General features: G+C 32.3%; 1 protein-coding gene across 1 annotated transcript; it reads left to right on the forward strand.

The window, feature by feature from the left end:
• Positions 1–3,219: 3,219 nt before the first annotated feature.
• LOC106105421 lies at positions 3,220–8,001 on the forward strand. The gene is made up of 6 exons (XM_013285714.1): positions 3,220–3,452; positions 4,808–5,016; positions 6,026–6,161; positions 6,593–6,726; positions 6,878–7,295; positions 7,766–8,001. Exons 1-6 carry the CDS (start codon positions 3,383–3,385, stop codon positions 7,828–7,830), a joined length of 1,032 nt encoding a protein of 343 aa, XP_013141168.1. The 5' UTR covers positions 3,220–3,382; the 3' UTR covers positions 7,831–8,001.
• The last annotated feature ends 4,607 nt before the right edge of the window (positions 8,002–12,608 follow it).

Genomic DNA, 12,608 nt, shown 5'->3' on the forward strand with positions numbered 1-12,608 from the left:
TAAGCAATCTTAGGAACGTGATTAAGAAATTGTCTCATATACCAGCAGACCTAAGGTTTGATTAACTAGCTATTGCTCGCCACTTCATCCGCTTTAACTCACTTTAAAAAAAAACATAACCTATGTTAATGTTATGTTAATGCACGGCGGGAAGTCGTTGGATGCGGAAGGCGGAGGACCGCAATTTATGGAAGGTATTGGGGAATGCCTATGCCCAACAGTGGGCAAATAAAGGCTGATGATGATGTTAATCACTGATAACATAGCTTTTTAATTGAAGAAGTGAAATATTTTTTTTTTCGGCGCAGTAGTTTTTGAGATATTTCAATACATACAAAAATACAAATCCTCTTTATAATATTTGCATAGAATAGATCCTGCATTTGAAAACACGTCCCCGCCAGTACATATACTACTCGGTTATTACCGACTTTAAATTTCGAGTATTGCGTGTTACTAATTAATGTAAAATTGATAAGAAAATTATACATACACTTTTAAGGGGACTTGTAATTTAGTAAATTTATAATAAAATAATTAAAAACAAATAAGATTGATTGATTATATGTATAAGAAAGTAAGTATACACATAACTTGAAGATTCACATACAGATTATGCAAATTTTCGATACTTCATGATGTTAATTTGATATTGACGTAAATTGTAAGTACACGACATAAATACGTTAATGTCGTGAGTGATTATCAGTAAAATAAAGCATTGTTATTATCAAAGCTAGGGGGATTTAAGTACGGTTAGAGAGGGGCGGGCGGAGGGAACGCGGGAGCTTTCATCCAGTACGGCGGGGGCGGCCGAAAACGCCTTACGTACCGCGCGTCGCGACATAACCCATACATACGTTATTTACCTGAAAACCCGGTCACACGAAACTTTTCTTTTCTTTTAAATGTATATTTAATTATTCCTTAAACATCTTTTACATGTAAAAATAAAGGTCTGTAGTAATTGTGTGGAAAAAGTTTATTTTAAAATCTGATAGTGTTTTGTTTGTTTTAGAAAAGTTGAGGTTTTGTTCCTTTTTCGAAGGCAATTATAGATTTCAGTTTTGTTTTAAATTTATAAGGCGATAATTTATTGGAGCAAAGTAGTAAAAAAAACATTTTGATTTAAGTTTGTAAATGTAAGTACAATACTTTTAAACAATTTTAATTATAATTTAAGTAAGAAATTATATTGCCCTGTCTAAATGTATATCTCAGTAAAAACTGTCACCATATTCTAAAAGGAAAATTGAAAGGCACAAAAATATAATAATTGACAGTCGATTATATTAATAATTCGTCATAAATAAATATAATCAAGTTTATTTTAGGTTTTGCATTACAAAAAAAGTGCACAAACAATAACATTATTTTTTTACAAATAAGCAATAAATCTTAACAAAAATTGTTACATTCCTGATAACGGAATAACTATTACAAGGTAAAAATACAGGTAGTTTTGTAAATGTATCAGCAAACAAAAGAAGGCAACACAAAGAGCAATGGAACACATTTCGCCGAGCGCCTCGCACCGCGTCCTATATCTGTAACGAGATGATGCGCCAGCCTGTTTCTCTTAGCACATCCCGTGCAACACCTTTTACTACTTGTGCCAACGCTTTACGAAAATGTTTACACCGTTTGTAAGAATCCCAGCAACTTAAATCATCCGTCAATTAACTACACAACTTAAGGATATGTAAAGGTTCAAATAATCCTTTAACTATTTGAAAATTTACAATAAATAAAATGGGACATTTCGCTAAATTCTCTAAATATGTCTACACTTTCTTGGAAGATATTGTTTCCATTTGAATCTCGTTTGATGACGAAATAATCATTTTACATCCGGTAAAAAGTAATTAATTTCAAACGACCATCTCTAGCTTTTCACCATATTGCTGTTTGTAACTTTATTAGATAGAGCTGTCAACAGAAAATACAATTACTTGAAAAGCAATCGATTGCATCGAATTATTAATTTATTATTTTTTAATCAGCCTACGTGTTCGAGTCCATAGATTATACCTTTAGCAATAAAACTACAGGCTACAAACTAATATTGCCTAATATAATATAACTTTAAATAGTAATATAATAATAAAATAATGTGAATTAATAATAGCAGTTTAAACATTGAAATCCTATTTTTTTTAGAGATATAAAATAATAATGTAACCTTTCTTATAAGCTGCCAGTGTCGTAGTTGCGGTAAGACAATTGTGTATTCACGCCGGAGATGTAGATAGCTTGTAATCCCTTTGGAACGACATGGATTACTACATTATTTGTTATTCTCTTCATGATGAGAGGTTGTCTCTTTATTTTAATATGTATTTAAATAAAATACACTGTCTGTCGCTAGCGTGAAATATTAATTGAAACAAGAACTTTGCCTATTCCAAACTGTAATCTATCTATGGTCCACATTTTATTATGATCTAGTAAAGAGTTCTGGAGTTAAGTGCAAACAGTCGTATTTTATCTTTTGTATTTCTAATAGTTAGTGTGACTAAAAATGTAGAAGGAAAAGAGACTATCGTATTAAACGAAATATCATCGTTGCCCTTCGGAAATGAGTTATATTCGGAAGGAGTTTATAGAAACTTTGCGATTCATTGAAAAAGGTAACTGTAAAGAGTGCTCGTAACCGACTTTCGTACGCATGTGTATTTTTGTAAGACTGCAAAATAAAAAGTAGCTGCAAGAATTTCTGGCAAGGCTTACATTCTATTTTTAGCAGTTTTGCACTTTTGGAAGTGTAATTTTCATAAAGATAAACGCGACATAACAAGATAAGAGTGAAGATGTTTGGCACATGTTATGCAAACAATAGACAAAGAGCACTATTCAGAGATTGACTGTATGGAATTGTTTGCTACATAGTATGGTATTGTTGGTTTTGAGATTGTGCGCTAGCTTTTGTTGCTCTTCGTGTAACGTAACATTTGTCGCTAAACTTTACACTGTATTTAATGTTTTTCCATTGTTACTCCTCATATTATTATAAGGAATAAACTCAGGACACAACAAAACTTATCAACGTAATACATTTATATAAATCCTTTATTTTTCTATTATAACGTTGGTGAACTTGACACCCATATAATAGCAACACTTTACAGTTTTCAGTTATAAACAGTTGTATATTTTACATTTTATTTTATTTCATAATTTGATTAACACAATCAATTTTTATAACCTAAAAACTATTCTTATTTCTAGTACAACATTGCATTAGACTGCAAAAACATGAGTGCGTTAAAGTGGCGAACTAATTACACTTGTGTCGTACAGTTGTATTGATAAGGGACTAAGTGTGAAGGTAATTTGGACAGTGAGTGTATCGCATACAAAGCTTATAGCAGTATCGAGTGGCATGGAGGTGATCCCTGCCGCGGGAAGCCGCATCCTTGTGGCTATTTTTGCCGCAATTTGCTGGAGCGTAGGTAAGTTTTTATTCTATTACACAACACCCGTTTTAGATTAGGCCTCACCTTTTATATCAATTTAAATGAAACATGGATGATTTAACCTTTTTTTTGGCTTTTCTTTAAGTCAGGCTGTGTTAATATCACCTCCGACTTCTCATCACCAGTGTAAGAAGTAATGACATGATTTTTTTTAAGTGTATCAAAATTCTTACTATTCGTGATGTATATTGTTCACATTTTCTAGAATCTTCTGACTCGTTGTTCTTTTAAGTTCGTATAATCGTCATTTTGTTTATGAAATTAGCAACTTCCTTTCAATATATTTTTTTAATTTAATTTTTTCCGTGCGTCGTAACAGCCATACCATTACAAAAGTAATATCCCGGTATACCGCTCTGTTACATTTCAACAATGAATTTTAAATCAGCTATTTCGCCGTTTTTCCCCTTAATGCGATGATAATGGCAAACGGTGAAATTTATAATGAAATTCATAACGAAAAGAAATTACATTTATAAATATTTTAATACCAAATAAAAAGTATATTATTAAGTATCTATATTAAATGAAAGATTTATCAGAAAGTAGAGGTTAACATAGGTATACATTTTATAAAAATCACAAAGTAAAAGTAACTTGAGATTGTTTTCATAAGCTCAAGAAGACTAGATTACATATTACAACAGAAAACAATATAAAAAAAAATAGTAGAAATGTTAGTATCCTCGACCAACCATTAGCATTTTTAGGTTGAACCGTCATAATCGTATTAGTTTTATAATATCGAATCGAATCTCATTAAAGTGATTACAAAATGAATATGGAAATGTGTAACGGTTGGTTAAATGCATATCTATACTTCTATACTAATATAAGAAAGCGTAAACACACACTACTTTGTGGCGTAGGATGTCAGCAATCACAGCATATTTTTGAAAAATGCCTTCTCTAATAATTAAACTCGGGGGATAAACAAATTAGAAAAAAACCTTAATTTGAGAAAGGGACCATAAACTACAAGCTGCCAAAATCAAGGAAGCAAGGTTGCCATAGTTTGTCATCATGTCATGTAATTTAACATTTACAATTGATAATTTGATAAATGTAAACAATAAAATAAAATCATTATTTTATGGGGATGAAGTCGCACGGGAACAGCTAGTTTAGAATATAAACAGAAAACTTACATACAAACGATAAATGATATGACTAATATCTTATCATTTTCTTAATACGTCTCGTCTAAATGTTTCTATTTTCATATACAGATTGTAGGAATCATGAACGAAAGAAATATAATTAAAACGAATCCTTGTTGTACACTAAATAAGTGTAACAATTTATTTTTTCTAATCGTTTTTCCTATACAGGTGTTGGAGGACTTCACAATTTAGAAATCAATGTGCCTAGCGCAGTTCTTCTAGATGAAACTGTAACACTCGAATGCAGCTGGCAATTAGAAGATGAAGAAGCATTGTACAGCGTTAAATGGTATCGAGGGAAAGAAGAATTTTACAGATACATTCCCAAAGAATTACCACACACAAGAGTATTCCCATTACCAGGAATCGAAGTTGACGTAAGTATTACCAAACAGAATCAGTAATCATTCGTAAATCAAAATCTTAATATTGATGTATAGAAAACCGGATACAAGACCTTTTTTCTGAATAAAGCATTACAGAATAGTCTATCAGTCGGTCCCAAGCGAAAATTGGACAATTTATATGTCCTTCATCGAAAACCTTTTTTTATTTGTCAGACTGTATTACTTAGAATGTGTCCATGTTATTACTGAATTTGTTTAACCGCTGATCTCGTAAATTGTAAATAAATAAAAATGTTTTCAACATAATACGATTATTAAAATCAATAAAACAATAATTGGCGTAAATGAACATTGAAACTAAACATAAATTCATCGGTACAATTATAATTAGAATTAATTAATGCTGACATTTGATTAACGATTAATTTAACAAGAGTTCTTGATTTATGATTTAATCGGGGTGTTTATTTTTAGAATTTCCAATCAAATTACTTTAAATTTTAGTATTATAGCACGTTTATTGAGTTGTAACAATTCTACAATCTCTTCAAAACGATCGTATTAATTAATAATCATAGTCGGAAGCCCGAGTGGTTTTGTAAGCAGATATTAATGCGTTTATTATACCGGCTCAGATTCCGTTAACACCTTGAAACGTTGTGTAGTGGAGTGGATCTAATACTGTGCTATAATAGTTAAATGTAAAGCGTACTGTACAAGGCTTAACATTTAACTGTACAATATACGAGTACAATACGTGTATACTTTTACAAATTTCCTTGCCTGGCATTTTTATTATTAACTACTATTGTTGATTTGAAATGTAAGCACAGTATAGTGAATAACATTCACATTAAATTCCATTAAAAATACAAATTCCTTTTGACAAATTTGTTTACTTACATGGAATGCATAAAGGTACGAATGTTTATAGAATTTGTCATACGATGTTACGTATTCTTGCATCACCATTGATATTAAATTGGTGTTATCTAAGTCAATGTTAAAAATTGTGCTTATACGGGCCTTATTTGTGCAGATATCCCGGTCGGGCGCACGGCGTGTGGTGTTGCAGCAAGCGACGCCAGCGATGGCGGGCCGCTTTCGCTGTGAGGTGTCCGCGGACGCACCCACCTTCCACACGGAGATACGCTCCGCTCCCTTAGAAGTTGTTGGTAATAGAATACTTCGATGTATCTATAATTGCTGCACTTAGAGTCGATACGGGATCATGGAAAGAGTCCCTTATTTTTATCGCTGTAAGAAATCTCCACTAAGCAGCTGTTTTAATAACCATTAAGTGCGTCTGAGTGCGGTAGCAAAAGAAAATAGACGCAAACTATTGTTAGTCGCAATTAGCAGATAACGTTAAAAAGCTACTAAACCTTTGATATGCGCAATAGTCAAAAGATACGCTTTGCTTCCGTTTCGTCCTTTTCAGTACCAGGATATTTGATTAATCCCAAACTCTGTAATTACAGTCGTCTGCAACTCTACTTAAATTATAATATCTGAATAGCTGGTGTTACAGTAGATACAAAATATAGAATTTTAGAAAAATATTACATCGTTCCGATTTTAGCAACGTTCTGAACTTAAATTTTAGAACCTCCGGAATGGGGACCGAAACTAGTCTCCGACCGGTCGTGGTACGGCGTCGGATCAAATCTGCGAGCTACGTGCGCCTCCCCGCCGTCTTATCCCTCTGTAAATCTCACCTTTGCACTTAACGGAGAGGAGGTAAGCAATACTTTTACAAACATTACAATTTACTACTGCTTAAATAAAACAAGAAAAAATAAAAAAATCAATTAGAAATTAAAAAATACGGACCAAAAAACTGTGCGTCTAGCAAGATTTTTATGAATAGTGCAAAAACCATTTGTTACAGATTGACATCGAATCTATAACACACGAGTTGCCACCATGGTTCAAATGGGATCCACCGTTAAAATCCGAATCGACAACAACAGAGCGCTCTGACGATGAAATGAATTTCAACGTTTTTCACGACGAAGAGAACTTGCAATACTTAGATGAGACGTACATAAATCTACATAAGGAAGAGATAAGGCGTCCTGCAAAGGAAAGTTTGAAGCCAATATTTGAGAGGACGGGGCCAGATAATAGAACCCCAACGGTCGGTGCGGTATCGTTCGTCGTACGTACAGAAGCGTTCGAACGTGGCAGCCTCAGGCTTACCTGTATCGCTAATATATACAATCTGTACGCAGCACGTACAGAATTAATATTTGATATGGAGCAACCTGAAGTTGCTTCAGTCCTCGGAGTACGTAATAGAAGCACAGGTGAGACTGTTTATCATATTTTTCCTAATAACTATAACAACAATTAAATAAACTCGAGTAATGTAGATGACATTTGGATAGTCTTTTGCAGTGTAATGTTAGTGTTGCCTTTTAGTAACTTATTAGATCATTATCATCGACAGCGTAAGAATATAGTAAGAATATATTATAAACGTGAAATTGGTGTGAATTTCAATGATATCGCAGAACAATCTCTAAATAAGGTTTTACCTTGTTCAAAATGTAAACCAACAATAATAGGGGGTTATTAAGGAAATTGCGAGTTTTAAATTCGTATCTCAGCCGTATAAAATATAATATTATAAATATATACGCTTTAATGGTAGATGTAAATGCTCTGATTTTCCGTATTTAGGGTTTTTAGCATTTTTGTCGCTTTTCGCTTATATATTAAGATGTTATCATTTATCTTCTATTAAGATTATCTTAATTTATGTTTCTTGTTTCAGTTCCGAGTTTCATACATCTTTGGCTGTTTGGTTTGCTGACATTACTTTGGCTGAGCGGTCGGTAGTTTTATTTAGTGCTATAATAAGGACAAACTTGTAAGTAAATTATAGGAGTTGAAAACGAAGATTTCAATACCATAGTGTACAAAAATTCTGGACATATCCGATAGTAATGGGTCAAATAGAAATTTAACTTTTATTTAAATTCCAAAATAATATTGTAAATAAATAAAGTACGAAAGAAACTTCCAAATGAATGTTACATATTTAATAGTTTTATTAATATTTATGTAATTACTTATTACTACAAACAGATTAAATACCTTTAAAGCAACGGCATTCAATACGTTTCCTATATTTTAATGTTTTAGCAAATGAAGGCTAAAAATGAAAACTCTTGAAGGAAAATAAACTTGTAAAAGACTGATTACTTACGTATAAACTGTGTATTTCTTGTTTGTATTTAATTCAATTAATTTGTAAACTTATTATGTGTGAAAACTGGTTTTATATTGCCTTCTTCTAGTGCGATTCCGATTCTTGAATTTATAGAGTTTAACTGAAGATGTCTATACATTTGTAAATATTTGAGTAGTTGTAAAAATTTTGAATATATTAGAAATAAATATAGATGTTGACAATTAAATGGGTTTTATTACTTTAAAAAATTGCTTAACACTAAAAAACTCAAGAAGATCTGCACTTTTGAACACTAGTTTTATTATCTTTCCTAGCTTTATGGATACCAATTGTTTCATTGTATTGGTAAAAGTTTAACATATGTTTATTTGGTGCCGTCGCGAGCTGTCGCCAGGAATCGTGAAGGTAAATGCAATTTAACAACTTCTGCGTCCTTTTGTGCCTGTCACTGATTTGCAGCGTTATGAAAACGCTTCCAATATTCACACTCAGTTAAAATGAACATGTGAACAGAAAATGCTATTTTGAAGCGATTTGGTTGGATGTAAACGTTAAGTGAGTGATAAATCTATTATAATCAGAATACTTATCGAAGTTTGTTATTGGAGTCGTTCATTATTTTTACACGACCCGTTCAAAACTATTTTGTGAAAATGTTTTTAAAGATAAAATTAATTCGTAGTAGGTTGTTGTAGCAGTTCAATCTTTTTGTATTCCTAGAAAGCCTGCTTATTGCCACATTAAAGACGAGATGTAGTTTTTATTAATAAGTTTGTAAGTAAAGTTTTTTTAAAAAATCATGTCGGAAGTCAAAACCGGTAATGTTTACAAGTTACAATGAAATATTCCGGATCGCTTAATCTTCATTTAATTAATGCAAAGTTTCATATCAAATTGAAAATAAAATGCACAGTTTCTCAAAGCCAGTTCAAAGTAAAACTTTATAGAACTCCGTTCCAGATAAAACAACGATCCCAAAGTCGATTTAAGTTTAATTTCTTGCTGAACGAGCGGTTGATTTCATTCTGGCCTCTTGAAAATAACTTAATTATTCATACTTTAGCAACCGCTTCACTGTTTTGCATTTATTAGTTATTTTATAAATAAAACATGTGGATATTACTATCCAAAAATTTTAGTACTAAAAATATACAGACGAATTGATAACCTCTTTTCGAAGTCGGTTAAAAAACAAAAGTATAATATTGTTGTAAAACAAAAGGAAAGGAAAGGTGCAGTATTCTAAAAAACATATAAGCTAGGGAATGGAATTATAGAAAACTTAACAGTAATATAATCCTTGCTATCTAGACGAAAAGAGGCTGATAGCTAATATTTTAAAGTTTATTGACATGATTCCTAAAACACGATATCAGATCTCGAAAATGTAAGAATACTTTTAATGCTTTTCGTTTGCGGGACCAAGATTTTCTTGTAAATATATCAAACGTGAAAAAACCTGTAGCAAATGACCTGGATACGGCACTAATTAGCCGTGGCGTGTTGCAGGTGACAAAGCTTTCACTTTTCACAGCGACCGTACGGTTTCACAAACGCGTACAATTTCACACCCTGCGGCTTCACTTAATTAACCCGTTCCGGCTCTTTTTTTAAATGAGTTGTTGTGCTTTTGCAATTGACCTTTACTTGCTGTTTTATTTTTCGCAAGTTTCGAAATATGAATTTCTTTTTTCTCCTATTTTACACTACCATTTTTTAATGAAATGGGTTGGTAATAAGTGTCAGTAATCAGCGATCATTAATCATTTCCATATGTCGTTTTTTTATATTTGTTAAGCTAGCGCTTGACCACGATCCCACCTAAAGGAAGTGACGATGCAGTCGAAAGATGGTATAGTTATTCACACGCATTTTGAAGGCCCCCACGTCACATTTGGACGTTAACTGACTCGAGTAAATAAATACATTTGGGACGTAATAAGTTCAGTGAAATGTGGTTAGCATTAATTACCCTTATCTACCTTGTAGAGTTAAATGATTTGGAAACTTGTGCTTAAAGCGATGTATGCTGTCAATAAGTAAAATGCTATTAAGTTACTATATTCAATTAAGATAATAATAAATTACAAATTTCATTTATAACCGAAATTTCATGTAACCGAATCCCGCAAAGCTTAATTCCGAAACGTGTTCTTGAAAAAAATCAAGGTAATAGTAATTAAAAGGTGTATTAGTGTTAAATAGGTTAATACGCTATTTCGCGTGCCACTGACCATTTCGACCGCTGTTTTGCTACTGTGGGTGTTAATTTAATTTGCCACTCTATGGGCTGTACTTATGACGATATTAATTTTACGCACGTTGTAACAATGTACATTTATTTACTTCATTTTTTTAATTAAACCATTTTTCTATGCTAACAGTCAATAGCTTAAAACTGCTTACTTAAACAAAGGTGTTTAACTTCTGATGGGAATTGAGTAAGTACAGAAAGACACAAACGAATTTAAAACGAGTGCCAACCTTAGGATATAGAAAAAATGTATTTAATAAAAAAGTTTAACAAACATATTGCTATACAAATTGGTTTTAAGCGATATATTAAAGTAATACAAAATATAATACTTGTGTTTTGATAATCATATCTGTACTTGAAACGTATTTTAATTGCTAGGCTTTGTCTGGACATAACAAAATTATAATAAACAAGAATACCCTTTTGTGTTTAAGTTAATTTCTTTCTTTGAAGAAAATTGTAAAAGAGTTACAACTTCAAGGGACGTGGTATCCGCCTAAGGGCGGACTGGATTTAATAACGACCCTGGTATTGTTAAAAATCTTTTTCCATATTTCTATACTATTATAATAAAGCGTAAACACACACTTCTTTGTTGCCTAAGATGTCAGGAAATACAGCATATTTTTGAATAATTATTTTTTTAATACAAGGCCCTACACTTACGTCACGCTTTAGGCTATATATTTTCACGCCAATAAACTTTGGGGGTAAATATTTTTTTTTTATAACATAAGGTGGCAAACGAGCAAGCGGCCACCTCAATCCGCCAAAATGGCGAAGCGACTGCTGCCCATAGACATCCGCAATTGCAGATGCGTTGCCTACCCTTACCCGACGGAGGAGGAGACGCACATAAAGAGGATATTTCCCCTACGATGCATCTCCTCCACCGTCAAATCCCGTTCCAATCCTCTCCTTTAAGAAAAGGGTGATAGAGAGTAAGGGACTTAAATTAGGCCTCCGGCACCACACTCATCAGACGAAATACGGAATTGCTTCCATTTCACGCCTGTCTTCTGTGTGGTCGTGGTATTACACCGGGCGTGCCGGCCTATTCATGCTAAGATGTTAAAGCGGGCACTACCACTGTTTTTTGGATATAATTATATTTTGGATAAAAATCCTAATCTGGGAAAGAGTCCATAAGTTGCTACCAACAGCAAGGAAGCAAGATTTCCTAGGTTGTCATGTCACGTCATTTTGACATTTGTTATTGATAATTTGACAAATGTAAACAACAAAGTAAAATTTTCATAATTTATTGCGGATGAAGCCGCACGGTAACAGCTAGTTGTTATATACTTTAGATCTAGCTATATAATTTATTAGCAAGCTGACCCATATTTATCTTTTTAACGTTAGTGCAAAAATACATATATACAATTCTTTTGGAAATCTGAGCGTAGTATATCTAATGAGCATTGTTATTCGTTTTTAAATATGACTGTGTTGAAAATCCTTATTTTTATAGCAGTTTCTTGCTTAGCATTTTGGTCTAGTATCAAAGATCTTCATAAGACATGGCCATGAACTAGTTACACATTTTATACGTCTTAATAGGTCGTTGCATTTTCTAGTTCATTTCAGTCGTATCTTGTACACTTATACTTAGTTTTTTGGTCTAAATATATTTAGTCTAAATATATACAAATGTGTTAAAGAACTTTGGTAACTAATAAACTTAAATTCACTAATCAAAACAATTTAATATTTTTTTTAGTACATCGTAATGTGAAGTGAGTATAAGTTCACGGTAAAATTACCAAGTTAGAACAAATATTATGAAGGGGATAGCATATCAATAACTAATCTTACTTAATCAAGTTGGGCTATCACTCAACGCCAACTACATCTGCCTTTGAGTATACAAGTGAAGGAAAAATAGACATTCTGTGTTATTATGTTATTGTTTTCGTCAATCTTCCGTATCCTTTGTTTATACAAGAAAAATGACTTGTAAATAATGAGATTGTATTCTGTACTCTGTATTGTAGTGAAATCTATTTTTTAAAATAATTATTTGTATCGCTTTTTCCCGTAGATTTTAAATACAAACAATTCATATTTATCTTATCTTACCAAAATTATAAATGCGAAAGTTGGGATTGATGAATGTTTGTTAGAGTTTGTAGTCTAAACTGCTGCACGGATCTCGATGAAATT

The sequence above is a fragment of the Papilio polytes genome, unplaced genomic scaffold (genome assembly GCF_000836215.1).
Source record: "Papilio polytes unplaced genomic scaffold, Ppol_1.0 DF822845.1, whole genome shotgun sequence".
In the NCBI taxonomy this organism is placed as follows: domain Eukaryota; kingdom Metazoa; phylum Arthropoda; class Insecta; order Lepidoptera; family Papilionidae; genus Papilio; species Papilio polytes.

Bases quoted from the DNA above. Each gene is read 5' to 3' on its own strand.
- LOC106105421 (XM_013285714.1), top strand. From the start codon at position 3,383: ATGGAGGTGATCCCTGCCGCGGGAAGCCGCATCCTTGTGGCTATTTTT. The intron at 6,162-6,592 runs GTAATAGAATAC...CTTAAATTTTAG, and splicing joins CGCTCCCTTAGAAGTTGTTG to AACCTCCGGAATGGGGACCG. The intron at 6,727-6,877 runs GTAAGCAATACT...CATTTGTTACAG, and splicing joins TTGCACTTAACGGAGAGGAG to ATTGACATCGAATCTATAAC.